General features: G+C 41.3%; 1 protein-coding gene across 1 annotated transcript in view; it reads left to right on the plus strand.

The window, feature by feature from the left end:
* The window catches only part of LOC122816478 (ADP-ribosylation factor-binding protein GGA1-like), a 1,452,484-nt gene that overhangs the window by 688,093 nt on the left and 745,089 nt on the right, over positions 1-19,302 (plus strand). Inside the window, exons 8-9 of the mRNA XM_044089299.1 lie at positions 10,032-10,169; positions 11,500-11,581. Coding sequence (XP_043945234.1) covers positions 10,032-10,169; positions 11,500-11,581 — 220 coding nt within the window. The remainder of the gene's footprint in view (positions 1-10,031; positions 10,170-11,499; positions 11,582-19,302) is intronic.

Consider the following 19,302-nt stretch of genomic DNA (forward strand, 5'->3'; position numbering starts at 1 on the left):
CACACATATATATATGTGTATATATATATATATATATATATATATACACATATATACATATATATATATATATATATATATACATATATATATATATATACAGACACACACACACACACTCACACACACACACACACACACACACACACACACACACACACACACACACACACACACACACTAATTATTGCCAGAAAGCCAAAGCACTGCAGCAGAACTTTCTAAAAACAGTGGAAAACATGCTGCAATAAAAGTCTCTCAAAGAAGAGGTACTGCAGGGGAAAGTTTCAAACAAGTGAAACAACTGTATATTTAACAGTCTCCAAACACCAGAAAGGCACCAATAAGCTAAAAATTCCAGCAAACCTTGGATCCTGGTTGCAAAAAAACCTTTATTGATAAAACTTGACCAAAACAAGAATGTAAAATCCACAATGGAGTGTGGAGTGTATTGTGGATTTTACATTCTTGTTTTGGTCAAGTTTTATCAATAAAGGTTTTTTTGCAACCAGGATCCAAGGTTTGCTGGAATTTTTAGCTTATTTAACAGTCTCCCCATATCTGTAAAGAAAAAAACAAGCATAGTAAAAAATTTTGTGCAAGAGCATCAGCAGTCAGTATGCCGCATTCCTCCATCAAGTACTTTTAGAAACTCAAGGGTAGAAACCCCCATCTTAGTAAGGTAGTCTGTCAGCTGTTTGTTTCTGTACCTGGCCACAGGATAATGCAAATTCTTTGGGTTTAATGAATTATTTTAACCCAGTGATTACCAGGCTGCCTTTTTTTGTGACAGGTTTTGTTAAATTGCCACAACCACAGAATTAGTATCTGTGATGCATTATCTGAAGTGCGCCACACCTTGGGTCATCTTATGGTTAGAAAGGGTGCTTTGTCAAGGCTATCTGACATGGCAAGAGTTTATCCTGCAAGTGTATTTCACTTCACTCTTGTTCTTTTTTGACTGCCAGCAGTGTAATGAGAATTTTTCTTATTCTCCCATCAAAACTATGAATTGTCCCCATGGGTGCTACAGTCAGTTTCCACATGAAGCATCATTGAAGTCAAATTGGTTTCAGGAATTCACCCTTCCCCAGAAGCTAACTTTTGCAGAATAGATGTTTCCAAAAAGTCTAATTTGTTTCCTGCATTGCCTGTCTGTTTGCATCTTTTATGCTGGACGACAAACAGGAAGCATCAAAGATAATGTCTGGTCTGGTCTACCTTGCATTAACGTTCAGGGAATTTTTCCTGTTTTTGACCCAAGTAAGTCAATCTTAAAATGTGTAAGGGGAGTATCGCTGTATTATCTTTGATGGTTCCCTGACAGTACAATGAAGATGTTATGTAACTCTTTGGATTCACCGTCTTCATCTATAGTATCCTAATCCAATTTCACATGACAAAAGTGGGAAATAAATATTATGAGAAGAAATAGCCAGGGAATTGTTATGGCTAGGCTTGTGTAGGCCCTAAGGCTGATAGCCTAGTATCATCCTATGAATAACTGGGTAGCAAAGCTTTGTGAGCCATTCCAAGTAGTCATTCATATGGCAAGCAGGCACTCCAGTGACGTTATTGTCCACTTATACAGTCAATGTATAAGATATTCCCTTGTGACTTAGTAGTGATTTTCACTGTATTGTACCATTATATCGCTGTGTCTGCCAGACCATAAACATGCTACTTCTGAATCCACATCTTCCCTCAGGAAGGAGACAGACAAAAATGTCACAAGAGGATTTCATACCTTGAAAAACACTCGACTCAATTTTCCATGGAAGGAACACACTGATTTTGATAGATCATGGTCAAAGGAGACAAAGATTCTGATGCACTTTTTGATGAAGCTTTTAGAAGTACTTTTCAGCAGTTATTCAAAACCTCTAACTGCAATATGTGCTTTTTTTTTTTTAAATTTCTTTGAGGGTACTTACTTACACAGTGGAGATGCCTTTTTGGTTAAAAATATCAGCGTTTTCAAAAACGTTGCTATCTTTCCAGCTGCATATCTCATCCTATTTTTCTGACCTAGATGACATGTCTGCCAGGCATATGCAATTATCCATATGAGAGTGAGAGTGTTTTGCCTGATCAGTCCTGGTTCAACATGAATGTCTTCTACTTTTGATATGTCAGTAGACATTTCTATGCCTGCAATGTAAACTGGATGTAAACATTTCCAGTTATAACACTTATGTTTTCACATAGCTTCACCTAAGATTTCACATATATTATTCCCCTTATTCTCTGTCCAATTTGTTCGGTTTGATCTTTTTGAGGCGTGGGCTACTATTTCATTGCTGTACCTGTGGCTACTTCATTCCATTTGGACTAAATTATTTCTTAGTCACTTTGGAATGCTTAATTTGATCTTTGTTTCCATTTTCTGAGTTCGCTTGTATCGTTTCCAGTAAATCTGTTATATTTTTGTTGTCATTCTTAGTAACTTAATGGTTCTCTGTTTTCAGTCGGACTGTATGAAGCCTTACTCTGGGACCTTTTCACTTTGCATAGTCAGCTCTTTTGTAGTATATCTTGTCTCCCATTTCAGATGTTTCATGTATGGTACAAAATTGTTTTGTAGTGGTCTCTGAATTCTGTCCAGGTGTTCAGCTTCAGTAATGATCTCCTTGACATATGCAATGCTGAAATGTGTTCTTTACTGCTATTCTCTGTGTCCAGAGCAGGCAACATACTGATCAGAACAAAAGCGAGATTAGGATTCTGACCAAACAGAAACTGATAAGTATTGTATGCACAGACATTCTGCACAGTATTTTTTTGCTGTCAGACCCGCTGTAATGTCATTTCCCAGCCTCATCCTCTGTTGTTGTCAAGTTATACCTTTCTTGGGAGCACATTACTCCAAGGAATAAATGCTGATGTCAAAGTTTCAGTATTGAAATTCTCTGCTATATCATTGGATCTGAAGTAGGCAGACTTCATTCGTCTGCAACCTGTGGGTATCGGATCCGATCTCGGATCCGAGCCGGCAATTCAAAAGCTTAGGCTCCGAGCTCCTAGCTCCTCCCTCTTACCCATAACCCCTTGCCAAGCCCTGACTGACCTCAGATTTCGTTTGCCGCTTTTCAAGAAGCAACGGAATTCTAGAGCTCCTGGCGTGGTTTTGAGATAAGTGTAGTTTTCTGACAGGAAAATTTTTCAAATTCTCTATTTTTGTTATAAATATAGTTAGAGTTGTGTGTGGTTAAGGCTTTCCTCCCTCTTTAGTTAATTTTTCTCGGGTTTTCGTAGTTTGTTTGTGTGTGTGTGTGTTTAGGCCTTAGGTGTAATGTCTGAAGCCCCTAAGGCTGTTTTTCGAATGCCGAGTGTGGCCATAAGCTGTCTCCAGCAGATGGCCACACTCGGTGCGTCATGCTTGGGGTTGAACACCTGTCTTCTGGTTGTACCATTTGTGCAGGGTTCAACCCCGGGGCTTTAGGGGAACGGAGGTCGAAGATGGTGCTGGCGGGTCCTTTACCTACAGATACTGCTTCGCCTCTGCCCTCCAGTCAGCAACTTGTTGCTGTGAGTTCTCCCCCTCTGGCTGGGACTCAACCTCCCTTAAAGTTGCCGGAGGGGAAGGATTCTTCTAGGGAGAGACAGAAGGAGAGGCACAGGGAGAAGCACCACAAGAGGAGAGCCGAAGCTTCCAGCTCGGCTCCTCCATCTAAGCGGGCTTCCCCTGTGCCTTCTAGCTTTCCTCCTCCTCGGCTCCACTCCCCTCGGTTCTCTCCTGGACCCGAGGAGGAGGAGGCTAGCCCTTCCAGGAGGTCACCGAGACGGCTCTCTAGGTCCGCTTCGGTGGCCTCCTCTAGATCCACTTTTTCTATGAGCGAAGCTGATATTGACCGGATGATGAGGAAATTCATCCAGGCCCAAATGCAAATGGGAGTGCTCCTAGCCCCCCTCCAACCGGGAGGGGCTTCGACCCCTTTTTTCGCCCCCTTAGCTCCTTCTCCGACCCATACCATGGGTTCGGAGCTTTCGGCGCCATGCAGATTTGGATCCGGGGGTGGGTCGGATCCGATTGGTCGGCGCACCTCGGATCCGTCCCATCCCTTGAGTGCTTCGGGTACTCCGGACCCGACCTCTCGGAGCCGAGGGCCGAGCCTCGGATCCGAGGGAGCTGGTGTGTCTTCGGCTCCGTCCAGGTCGGAGCACACTGGTCTCTCGGATCCGACGGTTTCGGCTCCGACTCCGATCCGTACGTCGGATCCGAGTGGGGGTCGGCTCTCGGGGCTTAGAGAAGCTGGCTCCCCCTCGGCTTTCAACGTTATGGAAAGGGCACTGTCGAGGACATACGGACCCCCGGTCCCTGCCACGGCTCCATCCCGCACTCCATTGCAGTTGGGCCAGGCACCCACCAGCCAGTCCCAGGGACAGCCCGCCTCGATGTCCCAAGTGGTTCCCTTGGAACATCCATCTGCTGAAGAGTACTCCTCGGACAGCCCCCCCGATGAAGTACCTCGGAAGCGCAAGTGCAAGAGGAGGCACATGGACTCCCCTGAGTCCGTCACTGAAGACACGGACTTGGATGAAGGGGAAGGCTCCCCTAGGTCACCCCTGAGGACGCCTCATTTGGAGACATCATGGAGATGTTAAGGATCAGGGGTGGTCTGCCCCAAGGCTTCTTCGGACGAGTCTGTGTTCTTGGAGGCATTCGAGGCGGGCCCTTCTACCTCTTGGGTGTCCTCCTGCTGACCCCCTGGTAGATCTTATATCTATCAGGGCGTGGAAGGATCCGGACACCATTGAGCCTATCCCTAAGCGCCCGGACCGCATTCTTTCTCCTCCATCTGACCGCACCCACTGGAGTAAGGGTCCCCAGTAGATGCCATGATGATGGCTGCAGCCACGAAGAGGAATTGGCCCAGGAGAGTCCCTCCGTCCATCCTCCGGGCAAGGAGTCCCGTTCGATGGATCGCATTGGGAAGCGAGTGTTTAGTTCAGCGACCTTCTCCTTGAGAGCGCTGAACTACATGGCACATGTCATTAAGATGCAGCGAGATCTGATTAAAGAATACGCTGCATCTCCCGAGTCCATCTCGAGTGAGGATAAACAGGTTTACTCCACCCGAATGGCCACTCTCAGATCTGTATCCAATACATCTATGCGGCTGCTGTCTCATGCTACTGAGGGAGCCGCTAGAGCCAGCGGAGCAGGCCTCGTCATGAGGCGACAGGCCTGGCTCCGCCATTGTGATTTTGCTGAGCCCTTCAAGGCGACCTTCGCGAATGCCCCTTTCGATGGTTCTGCCTTGTTTGGCAAGACTGTTCGCGAGACATTAGTCCAGAGCGAAAAGGACGGGAAGACGCTGTCTGCCGTCGAGTCCGCTTCTCAGCTCCCCAGAGGTCCTTCTCTAAGAACCAAAAGGGACAGAAGAAGATGTGGTTCCGAAGTCGCAGCAGTCCCAACCTGCTCCGGATAACCAGTCCTTCCGTGGCAGAGGAGGACGGGAGGACGTCGTGCCAGAGGCAGGGGGGCTCCTGGCAATTTTGGGTCCAGAGAACCCTTCTCTGAGAGACCCACGCAGCAGCCCTGAAGGGTTGCCCGGCTGTCCGTCTCTGGAGGCAGTCGGGGGGGCGGTTTTCGATGCACCTGACTTCTTGGGAGTCCATAACAACAGACAGTTGGGTGCTTCGACTTATATCCAGAGGATATTCAATACCCCTAATCAAGATTCCCAAATCTCGCAGCCTCCCAGATGTTCCACCCGACCAAAGGGAGGCGGCAGCTCAAATCGAGCAGCTGCTAGGAAAAGAGCCATCCAGCGCCCCCAGAGCAAGCCGGATTAGGGTTTTACTCCAGGTTCTTTTGGTGCCAAAGAAGACGGGGGACTTAAGACCAATTTTAGACCTTTCCCTGTTGAACCTGTCAGTAACCAAGCAAAAGTTCCGGATGGTCACTCTGCAATCTATACTCCCTTTGAGGGAGAACGACTGGATGTGTTCCATAGACCTCAAGGATGCGTACTACCACATTCGGATGGACAGACGATCCAGGAGGTTTCTTCGCTTCCGGCTGGGAGCCAGTCATTATCAGTTCAGGGTCCTCCCTTTGGTCTCACCTCAGCCCCCAGGGTGTTTACCAAGGTGTTAGCGGTGGTAGCGGCCCACCTGAGGCTCCAGGGATTACAGGTCTTTCCGTACCTGGACGACTGGCTCCTGACGGCATCATCGAGGCATCTTCTGTGCTCAGCCAGGGATTATTTCCTTCAACTAGCACCAAGGCTGGGCATCACGATCAACTGGGAGAAATCTTTTCTGAATCCAACTCAAATTATAGATTTCATAGGAGGAAGACTAGACACCAGATCAATGCGAGCCTTCCTCACCCCAGACCGTATCGTCAGCCTGAGGTGTCATGTGACAGCAATCCTTCAGCCTTCACCAACTGCAGCTTCGGTCCTGAGGGCCCTAGGTTCTATGGCGGCAGCTATCCCGCTTCTAATTCATGCCCGTTTACGCATGCGGGTTCTTCAATGGACCCTTCAAGTTCAGTGGTCTCCTCTTTGTTCGTCTCTAAACGCTCCGATTGCGATCAGCAGAGCGTGCAGGGACTCCCTTCTGTGGTGGCTTCTTTCTCCGGAGCCCCTAGCAGGAAGACCCTTTTGCGCTGCATTTCCCCGAGCCACAGTGACCATGGACGCTTCTTGCCTCGGGTGGGGGGGGGGAATTCTGCGGGAAAGATTGTCCAAGGCACGTGGAATCCCACAGAGACGTCATTGCATATAAATGTCCTGGAAATGAGGGCGGTGCTCCTAGCGTTGCAAGCACTTCACCACGTTCTTCCTACAGGGACTATTGCGATTCAGACAGACAATATGTCCGTAGTCTGGTATATCAACAAGCAGGGAGGAACCAGGTCTTACCCCCTTTGTCGAGAGGCCATGAGAGTCTGGGAATGGGCAATTTCCACCAAACGCTTTCTGATAGCAACGCACATTCTGGGAAAGTCCAACATCCTTGCGGACAAGCTCAGTCGCACCATCCTTTCTCCACACGAGTGGTCCCTCAATCTTCAAGTAGCGAAGAAGATTTTTGCCGTTGGGGCAACCCTGTTGCGATCTTTTTGCTTCTCCTCAAACGCCAAATGCGACAATTTCTTCGCTCTGCTTCCCCACCAGGAGTTCCCGAGGATGCTCTGGTGCATGCTTGGCCTCCCGGTCTCCTTTATGCCTACCCTCCACTTCCTCTGATGCAGAGGTTTCTGCAGAAAGCCAACAGTTTGGGGAGCAGAATGATTCTCATTGCCCCATTCTGGCCTCGACAACCTTGGTTCCCCTTCGTATGGTCTCACAAAATCAATCCACCATGGATTCTGGATCCAATTTCAGATCTCATCTCTCACCCTCTGGGAATGCCAGTTCCCAATCTGCGGACCCTGAAGTTGACAGCTTGGCTGCTCCAATTCCAACCTTAATTAGGACTCCCTGTATCTCTTCACCGGTCAAAGCCATTTTGGTGGCTGCTCATAAACCTTCCACCAGACAGGTTTATCGGAGTAAATGGAAGAGGTTCTCTATATGGGCAGGACAGAGAACTGTGGATCCTTTTTCAGCACCTATCTCTGCGGTGCTAGATTTTCTAACAGACCTCTTTCATCAAGGGGCCAGTTCTTCCACGATTAAGGTACAATTGGCTATCTCGCATTATCATATTGGACAGGACGCAGCTCCCCTTATGACAGCAAAATTATGCAAAACCTTTCTCAAAGGAGTGGTTTAGTTAAGGCCTCCAATCAAGGAGGTTGTACCGCCTTGGGACTTGTCTTTAGTCCTGCAGGCCCTTACTGCTCCTCCCTTCGAGCCTGCAGCTTCTGCTGATTTAAAATTCCTTTCCTGGAAGACTGTCTTTCTGGTAGCTATCACTTCAGCCAGAAGGGTGTCTGAGCTTCAGGCTCTATGTATCAAACCGCCTTATCTTTCTTTCTTCCCTGATAGGGTGTGCCTCAGGACCAATCCATCTTTTCTTCCGAAGGTCTCTTCTGAATCCAATATTAACCAGTCAATCAATTTGCCTGTCTTTTTTCCCAAGTATTCAAACAAAGGAGAATACAAATTGCATTCATTGGATGTTCATAGACAATTACGTTTTTATATTAACAGGACAGCTGGCCACAGAAAATCAGATCAGCTGTTCGTCTTCTTTGCTAAATTTGCTCTGGGTAAAGCAGTGTCTAAAGTCACTCTATCTAAATGGATTGCTAATTGCATTTTGCAGGCATATGACACTTCAGGCAGACCTGCTCCTCAGAGGGTTACGGCTCATTCTACTAGGGCAGTTTCTACGTCAGCCGCCTTTAAGTCCCGTGTTTCGTTGGATGATATCTGCGCGGCAGCTACTTGGGCCTCGCCTCATACTTTTATTTTTTATTACAAGGTGGATGTTGTTTCTAGAGGAAGAGCATCCTTTGGCTCAGCGGTGCTCCGGAACATCCTTCCATGACGGCCGCCCAAGATTCAGGTAGCTAGGGACTCTGTCCCACAGGTTGCAGACGAATGAAGTCTGCCTACTTCAGATTTAGAAGTTATGTACTCACCATAACGTTCCATCTGAGTAGGTGACTTCATTCGGCTGCAACCATCCCCCCCTCCATCCCCCTGACCTTTATAGAGCGAGTATTTATGCTGTTTTAGTATACTGTGGTCAGTATTTGAGGCAAACTCAATCTGAGGTCAGTCAGGGCTTGGCAAGGGGTTATGGGTAAGAGGGAGGAGCTAGGAGCTCGGAGCCTAAGCTTTTGAATTGCCGGCTCGGATCCGAGATCGGATCCGATACCCACAGGTTGCAGCCGAATGAAGTCACCTACTCAGATGGAACGTTATGGTGAGTACATAACTTCTAATTACCTCACCTGTAAATTCTTCACCATTGTCACTTAATAATTTCTGAGGAGGGCCATGTGTGCTTATTGCTCGATGAGCTCTTTTCTTTTCAATATATAATAGTCTCATTGCATTCACATTTCACCTGACACTGAAACATGTACAATAACATGTAATATAAAGGCACCAGGTGCCAGGTTTAATGTTAGATAAGTCCATAGCAACTGTCTTATTGTACTCGGAGGTTAAAGCATGCCAACAGTCAACTATGACTAGGTCTGCTGTACGTCAGGCAGACCTCACAACTGTCAACAGTCTGTTTCAAGATAGAAATATATTCAGGGTTCTTGAATCCTGTACTACAGATAATTTTTTTTGTCTGTTCATAGAAGTATTTCCAAATTGAAGATGCAGTTTCTTTTAACACTTTCTGCTTTTCCTCCCTGGTCATGTTCTCTTAAACTTTGAGGATCTGATTCTACAATGATGCTTCTTAATATCTTTATGAAAAATATTGACACAGTAATATCCAGAGTTGGAGAGTTCAAGAGTCTCTTGTTTTTTAATCATCACCGCATTGTCATTTTTCTTGTCCATAACTTACCCTGTCCTTTTTAATGATGTCTTATTCAACAACAAAGGTAACTTAAATGAAATGCTTTTTCCCCCAGTATACTCTTAACCTATCCTATTTTGTCTCCTGCCTTCAAACTCCTATTACTGGGTGCATCCATTTTTACCATGTCTTCCACTTTACTATTTCACAGGATACTGATAGCTGTCTAACCCTTTTTCTGTACAAACATGTAGGCAAGTAGTATCAGTCACAGCTGATCCAAAAGGCTGTACTGTAAAAGTATTTGCATCCAAAACCAGCTCTTTGGCAAGCAATTAACTTGCATTTTTTTCTGTATGGTCAGATGTTTTGACTCATTCACCTCTGTTTGGACAGTCTCTAGCCCACTACGATAGATACTGTGATGTATGGCACATATGGATCTCCTGCCATACTAAGCTAGTAGAATTGTACTGCACTTAGTGACATCTGTAATTCTCCTGTCTCTCCTATTTCTTTACCCTTCCATACAGTGAACTTTACTAACAGGAACATTTAATAAAAATTGTATTAAAAATGCAGAAATAAAGCACTTTTGAATGGGAAAGTAAAATAATATACGAATGATTATATCTGTCTCCAAGGATCAGGAAAAGATGGAGAAAGCAAGCAGACGACAGAAAACCATTGAAGAAGTTCGGACTGTTACTAGTCAGTTGAATGACATGTTGATCAGTGTGAAGAAGAATAAGATGTCTGAAGATGAAAATCAGAAGATAAAGGTAATGGTAATAATATTAGCAAACTAAATTGAATAATCATGTTAATTGCAGGCAGTCTCATAACTAGACAGTATGCACCTGTTTTATATTTATTTCTTAGGAGACATTTTGTTAAAGTCAAGTAATATATTTTTAAATAATTATTAAAATGCTTCCAGTTTCCTTGAGTAATATTTCCTGAAATTGGGCCATTTAGTGATGCTTCTGCAGATCTTTATATCTGACACTTGCAGGAATTGTGTGTGGGAATGGTAGAGCATTGTGACGCCTCAATCCTCACCACTAGCACCAGTGAAGGACATGCACATTGGGAGGATGACAAGTATCTGTGCACATCCAGCATATGAGGAAGATACTCATCCTTGTTTTGAAAGTTTGAAAAGAGAGGCAAGACTGAGTGCACTGTACACACACACACACACACACACACACACACACACACACACACACACACACACACACACACACACACACACACACACACACACCACAGAGCAGATAAAAGAAACTTAATGTTTTTTGGTAGAGAGAGTTCACACACCACTGAAATGCATTGCCTAAGAGGATTTATGGAGTACAGACGAGTAAATGTGGACCAGATTTGCCTGAGACAGATAGAATATGGAGACTTAAAAAAGCTGGAAACCCAAATACAAGTACATGGCGTACCACCAATTTTACAGATGCAAATGTGGGACTTGCTTCCTTCACTTCACTTTCACTGCTAGGAAGCAGTTGTGACCCTAGCCTGTGTGATTGCAGAGAGGGCTAACTAGTCACAATGTGTATGTACATATACTTAACACAAATGGCTGACTAGAAGTTATTTGGCCTTTCTCTTTATTTTCAAGACACATGCTACCACACATTCACTAACTAGTAGTTTTCCCAAAATGTACATGTCCCTGATGATGAAAATAATGTGTGTAAGTGAGCTTCTTTTCAGCCAAATTATAAAAAAACATGTTTGTAATCAGATTTCCTGTCTTAGGTGAGGTTCCACACCATCTAACAGATCATCTTATTCAGGCAGAGGTTATAACTAAAAATTAAAAATTGGATTTTTCAGATATATTAGTTCATAATGTCTTTAGATATTTTTGGACAGAGTGGTCAAAAACAAAAGTTAAGCTGTGGAGCTGTACATGTAGAGAAGTCATTAGAAAAATGAGCCATGCAAACCTATAGAGAGTTGCTGCAAGGGATTGTCAGTGCTGACATTTTCATTTTCATTCGTTTCTCATTGTAGTGTTTTGCTTTTCATGCATTCCTGTTTTAAATGGGTAACTATTAAAGATATCTATATTTTGCATTTTTTTGTCTTCAACAGACTCTGTATGAAAGGTGTGAGAAGCTAAGGCCAACACTCTTTCGAATGGCAAGTGAGACTGTCGACAGTGATGAGGCTTTAGGTAGCTATAGATGTGTATATGTACATTTCTGGTAAGAACTAAATGTAAGATCTAATGAAGAAGTGAAACCAATCTGAGAAACAGAAGCTGATTGCAAACTAGAACCACATTTGAATTTTATGTGAAGATTACTATGGTAAAATACTGTTTCTGGCATGGTAACCACCAGAAAGAGATCAGATACAAAAATTTGCTGTGATGAAATATTGATTTTAGATTAACATAAAATATAAAACTTGTATATTGAAGTATATCACTTTATCATATAAAGCATCTGAGGTTGCTGACATATTATCTGAAATCCTTTTGGTTTGTAGCAGCATTAATAAAACATTGCTAATGTGTTGAACTAGCACCTCCATAAACCAGACACTATAAAATCAGATTAATAAAAATCTGATTAACTGGTGTTTCATTATTTAATGGGTAAGAAACAAAATAATTTGGCAAGGATGATCCTTATACCTTGTCCTACATATATTTTGATGTCTGCATTATTCTAAATTATCATTTACTTTTCATTATGTCATTTTATAGGGTAAAATTATAGTTTGTCCTGGGTGTTTGTTAAACATATATAAATCCATACATGAACATATAGGGAAGTTACTGTAATCCATTTGTTTAAATCATATTTTTAACCATTTCCCTGAAAATTCAATTCATTGAAAGGGGTCTTTGGAAAGTAGGGATTTTCCAAACTGTCATGTTACAGCAACTTTGGAGTTAACTATATAATTAGCAAGAGATGCAGCTTCATTAAGCGATAGGTAGGGAAGAAGGGTGGCAAAACAAACAAAAAAATCCAGTTTTGGTGAAATGACTTTTCAGCAGGCTTATACATATATATATATATATATATATATATATATATATATGTTTAAAACCATCAGGCTGATTGCAGTTTTACTGACTAATAAAACTCATTAAACATTCTTACTTTCTGTGAAATGCTGTGATCTCAGAAACAGAATATTTAAGGGAATGTGCAGGTGTAGCCTGCTAAAGGGAACAGAGTGTTGCAGTCCCCCCAAAAAAATCTAGGGTCATAACTTTGTTGGAAAAACTTTTGACAAGTCATCCTACTTGATGAAATTGCTCTTGAGAAAACAGATGTAACGTACTTTTTATTTGTAATCTTCAGAAAAAAATGCACTCCTGCTGGTATACTCAGCTTATTCTGTAGAATTCACCATTCCCAAAGTACATGGATAAGTTACAACTTATCAGCTCATATTCATGTTCCTTCCTTCCCATCTGCTTGCTCAAATCACCAAAGTCCTGCTTCACTTACAAGGGTACCACAATTTTGTAAGTTTTAAGGGTTAACTTCACCCTATAGTGTAGTTAACTTGGATTATCAAGAGTTATTTTCAGTCCCCATGGTAATACTTAGATCTATGAAAAATGGAAAAGAATGCTTTCATTAAAAAGACTGTATATACTAGTATTATCTTTTCTACTGCAGTACTAGTGGCAGTTTGTTTTCTCTTACAACTCAGTGTTTTATTTTTCTGTCTCTGATAAAAAGCTACTGAAACTTTTACAAACATCGTTGAAGCCACTTACCAAATGTTAAACCATTCATTTGTTCATGTTTCATCAATGTTGTGTACCATAGGCTGCATACGTACATGCAGACCCCAAGGGCAATCACCCTTTAGCTCTTATGCTTTCATTAGTTTTAAATGCCAAACACCAGAACATAACTTTTTCATAGTTCCTGTCAACTTATTAAAGGCTTCTACATATGTAAGCATTTGTGCAGAGACTTTGACAGAAGAGACCTCTTCTGCCATAGATACTGATGTTGAACATGTTTTGATCAAGAATGTGTTTTATTTTAATGGTGATTGCTTTTTACAATTAAAAAGCACGGCCATGGGAGCATCATTTACACCTGTATATGCTAATCTATTTATGGGATGCGTGGACGAACAAATGATGTATGATGGTAGCCATAACATTTTTTAGAAGGAATAGATATATGGTGCCATTACCTTGATGATTGTTGGATGGTATGGAAACCTGATATCACTTATTTGCAAGAGTTTGTATAATATTTGGATAATAGTAAGTGGGTATTACAATTTAGTTTGATCTACAATCTAACTCAGATTTATTTTTTGGATGTTAAAGTTGTTAAAAATAATGATGGCACACTGTCTACTTCTTTGTTTCTGAAAGAGTTTCATTACAACTCTTTTTTCAGGTGCTACTAACTGTCATCCATTTTATATTGTTAGAAATATTCCCAAATCCCAATTTTTAAGGTTTGAAAGGATTTGCTCCTCTGTTAAGGACGTAGACAAACATAATGTTGAACTGGCAGGAAGATTTCAGTCTAAAGGCTGTATAATGGATGAGCTCTGTTGGGCACAGAATTTTGCTAGCTCTGTTGATGGATTTTCTTTATTACAATATAGAGGCAGGGAAAAGCCGGATGGTCCTATATGTATGCTTACTAATTTTGGAAGTAACACTACAGCTTTTTGTAATTTAATTAATAAACATTGGGGGGGGGGCACTTTTGTCTGATAACAGGTTAGTACAGTTATTACCTGCACATTGTGCATTTATATATAGACATGGGAAAACTATTGATAATTATTTGAATCAGTTTTAAAAAGTTTTTCGCTTTGATTCTTATGTGCAACATTCAGTTGAAGGGACTCATCTGATGGGCTGTTTTCCTTGTGGACATTGTTCAGCTTGCAAGTTTGTTATTAAAATAAAACAATTGTTAATTCTTAATACATCTCATGTATTTGATATTCATTCCATGAATACTTGTGTTTCTGAATGGGTTATATATTTAGCTGAATGTAGTTGCCCTGTTTTTTACATAGGTCAGACTTCTATACAATTTACAATTAGGATTTCTGAACACTTTAGTGATATTAGGATTTGTTGTGCATCTAGTGCTGTATATAAACATACCCTTAAGCATCCTGCTGCTGCATTTAGATTTACTGCCATTGACCGAGTTTGCTTTAAGGGGTTAAATAAGCTGGGGTGGCATGAATTACTTAATAAAAAGGAACAAAGTTGGATTATTAGGTTGGGTGCTTTGTTTTCTTTGGGACTCAATGATGTACTATGATTGATCTTTTTGAAATTGGGGGTGGGGGGAGTGTATATATTTATACTGCACTGTGGAATGATTTATCTTCACTGCTTTTTTGGCATTGATGACTTTGGCCAAAACCAGCTTGCCTTGGTTGTTTTTACATGTATTTTACATGTATTCATGTTTTAAATTTTACTAAAAATAAAAGAGTTAAGTATTGCCGACATGGAGTGCTTGCTGTTTTTTGCTTTTGAAATACAGGTTAGGCTAGGTCTTAAGCCCACTTATTACTGGAAAATACCCTTGTCCATTTTTGCCAACATTAGTCAATGCAATCAAATCACGTAGAGCCAGTTTTTACACCATCGAGTAGCTAACCCTGACACGGCAAATTCTTAGAAATATACATGGGAAATGGGTTGTGGTTAACCCAATATATTGCTGATTGTAAGTTGTCTAATATCATTTTTTATTTATTTAGTGGCATTTGTTACTGGGAGAATCCACTGGGCCAGGATAGCCTATTTTCAGTGGAGGCCAGGGGAGAAAAGCTCCAACACAGAAATAGGTGCAGGTTACAAGCAAATTCTTAGAAAATTACAATAAATAAATACCAAAATTGGGTTATTACTTAAAGCAAAAAAAAAAAAAAAAGTATAATATGGATTCCTGGAATAAAATATGCCAGCATTCTCTAAGATGGCCCATGAAACACAGTTTCCTGCTATAGTAGTTTTGACCACTTATGCTTAAAATCATGAGACTTGAAAAAAGGACATAAAAAGTAAGCCACTTTTCTTATTCAAAACGGAAAGCTCGCCAATTCTCAGCACAGCTTTAGGCCATTCCACATTACCACCACGGCTCTTCTATCTTTCTCTAATGTCATCAGCCTTCATCGTAACAACAACAAACTATCTTCAGCACTCTTCCTAGATCTCTCAAAAGCTTTTGATATGGTCAACCATCAGCTACTGCTCAATACCCTAACAAACAATCGGTTCAGATCAACATGCAATACAATGGTTTCACTCCTATCTAAATGGTAGACAGCAGGCTGTCTTATGGCAGAGCAAGCTGTCATCCCAACTTCCTCTAACCCTAGGTGTCCCACAAGGGTCCATACTAGGTCCCCTTCTTTTCTCTATCTTTATCAATGATCTGCACACCACCATCCCAGGAGCCACCTGCACCCAATATGCAGATGACTCCATGCTAATATGCACTGCCTTCTCTCTCACACAACTTCTAACCCTCACCCAGACCACTTTCAGCATGGTAGAAACATGGCTAGCTAATCACCGCCTGTTTCTAAATCCTAACAAAACCAAGCTATTATGTTTCTCCCCTAACAGTAGAATTTCTCCTCTTTCCTTCAACATCAAATCTAGCAATGACACCATTATCTCCCCTGATGATCATACAAAGCTTCTAGGTGTAGTAATAGACAACAACCTTAAATTTGATAAATATGTCCATCACACTGTTAAGTCTGTCAACAAAAAACTTGGCTCCCTGTACAGAGCCAAACCTTTCCTCACCCCCCCTAGCTAGGGTAGCTATTGCAAGATCACACCTCCTCTCTATCCTTATGTATGCCACCCCTGTACTCACCAACCTATCCAAAACCGATCTCAACAAATTACCAGGATGTTACAATCATATAGCCAGATTTGCTACTGGCATGGCTTTCAGGACCCACCATTGCCAGAACCTCAAAGCACTGGGATGGCTAGAGTATCCGACCCATCTACAGTTCGACCAGCTTATAGTAGCGCATAAAATACTCCATCAACCTGATAACACCCCTGCCCTCAAATATATTCTCACCCCTCATAGTGCCCCCAGGCCATTATGCTCAGCTGATAAACTAATGATACTGACCCAAAAATCCAACAACTCTGCAGGTGATAATGTATTTGCCAACTCACCTGGTAAAATCTGGAATCTACTCCCTACTGCCGTTACCAAGGAAACCTCACTACCCCTATTTAAAAGAGAACTCAAAAAATACCTCACATCTCATTGGCTGTGCTCTTGTTCTAAACCTGACTAACAACTAATACATGTCTTGCTACCCAACCTGCTGTTTAGCCAAGTATGTAGGCCTCATAGCATTTGAATGTCTAAGCATTGTGAATTATGAGGTCTGACTGTATTCTATGTTCATATTTTCTGATGCGTCTTTGCCAATCAGATGTAAGTCTGCACATTGTGTATATTGATATCTGCCTGTATTCTTTGCCTATATTTTTCTAAACTAGCTGATGAAGCAACTTGGTTAGTTGCGAAAGCGCTTACTTTTTTGTTTAAATAAAATCTTTGGTGTGTGAGCTTTTGGTGCAGTTTTTGTTCTATTTTACTTCATTTTTCTAAACATGTCTGCCTGAGTTTATCACTCAGTGATGTATGTACTGTCTCTTTTTAGGTATGTGGAGCTTTTCTCCCTGGGCCTCCGCTGAAAATGGGCATATATCCAGTCGGACTATCCCGGTCAACAAATGTAAAATAAATAAATACATAAAATATGATTGAAAAATGAATGGTTAAGTCATGAACAATGAGACAATTGTTAAAGATCTAGGAACAGTGGCTGACAACATTTTAAATGCTAACACCAGCATAGGTAGCGAAACTTGAAAAAAGGCGTGTTATGTAGCTAATTTTAAAGGGCATGTCTATTCACTCCAAGGGGATCAGTATACCTCTTTATGTTTCACTGATCCGTTATTGAATAAAGCACTGCATTTTGTAGCTTCAAACAGGACAACTGAAACTTGACCTATTGTGACTGAAAGGCTTCAGGAAATGCTACTGTATTCTGTTCCTCATTTAGGTTACTTTGATGTTACTCCTGCATGGTCTATAAGGCAGCGGCTGTTTGAAAATCAGTAACTGCAGTGCATCACTGGAGGAGCTAACAGCATATTGGAAAACATAATGCTAAAACTAAAAATCAGTAATTGAAAAAAGGGTTAGATCCTTTACATATCACCTTGCAAGACTGTAGAGTAAGCTTCCTCTCAGAATCAGAAGTGAGTCAGTTGTCAGTGTTATTATTTTAAAAAATAATTTATATAAACATATATATGTAAATATACATACACATATGCATATGTATATATATATATATATATATATGTATATACACACACACACATGCATTCGCACACATGTAAACTTGTGTTTTACATTGTATTACATATGCTGTATGTTTTATATGTATATATTAAGTAGAACGTTAGATTGTAAAACTGTAGTTCAAACATATGAATCTATAAATGGCATTTTTTTTTTTAATGTTTGTCTAAAATGCTGGAAAGTTTATCTGTCCCTGAGATTCCATCACTTCTGTGGGTTTACCTGTTGATTGCAACTATAGTGATACATTTTAGTTGTCCTGTGGTTCATCTACAGAAAGTAGTGGGTTTGTGTGAGATTGTGAAACAGTGGTGATATGAAGGCTTCCCCTATATGTAGGCATGCAGGAATGTGGGGTGTAGAGAGACTGTGTTTCTGTATTTTTATGGAAACTTTAATTGTGTTGGTTCAGGGATAGGAAGCCTAATGGAACAGGACTCACTGATAGTTGTGTCTATCACTTGATATATAACCCTCTTACTATTATTGATATTGTCCTTATAATACCAGAAAAATCAAATGTCTTTTACATTGCAGTTTTTAGACAGCCACTTTCTAAAAAGCTAATAATGGAGAATTGTAGAGTGTGAAAAATCCTGGAATTTACAAAGATTAATTACATCTGACTTTGTTGAGGCACAAGTAATTGTTACTAAAACACTAAACAAGTTTACTCACACACCCAAATCATCACTACAGCAATATCACTATATACTATTGGAAATTCGCTTTTGAAGTGATCAAGCCAACCCTACCTTCTAATAAAAGGGCTTTTCCCTCAACCCCAGTCCCTTGATATAACAATTCCAAAGTCATACAAACTCAAATATTGTAGAAATAAAATCACCAACAAAACCAAGTGCCCCAGCTGGAAAGTAGACACAAAAAGTAATAAAACACCAGTAGGACAGCCACGGCGATAAAAAACTTTTAATTAGAACCAAGATAAGCGCTTTTGCGTATCAAGTACACTTAATCAGATCTTCTAAAAACTGATAAAAGTCATCAGTTTAAATGTATTAAAACAACTAATCAGCAACCTGTAGCAATTAAAATCAATTAAAATTTAAAAGTACAGAGTACAAACTTTAAACTTTATTCAGTCTACATCCCTTTAATACAGGCTTAATACAAACACTATTGTTCAACCCTGGATGTTTATGTGCTTGAAGCCTCAAAATACAGTGAAATTCTTTTTGTTCAAGAAAGTTTTTAATGTCACCCCCCCCCCCACCCCCTAACACCAACAAACACTGGTTCTGGAACTCTAAAAAGAAACCAATGCTCTGGGAATATCATCACATACTTAGCCAGGGCATTCATATCATTTTTTTTACGTATTTCATAAAGATGTTCACTAATGCGTTCCTTCAACCTCTGAGTGGTTTTACCCACATAATAATAGGTTCCTAGGTTGGTACTAGGCTATCAGCCCTAGGGTCTATACAAGCCTAGCCATAACAATTCCCTGGCTATTTCTTCCCACACTATTTACTTCCCTGGACCCCTG

Source organism: Protopterus annectens, chromosome 12.part0 (genome assembly GCF_019279795.1).
Source record: "Protopterus annectens isolate FY-2018-M chromosome 12.part0, PAN1.0, whole genome shotgun sequence".
Taxonomy (NCBI): Eukaryota; Metazoa; Chordata; order Ceratodontiformes; family Protopteridae; genus Protopterus; species Protopterus annectens.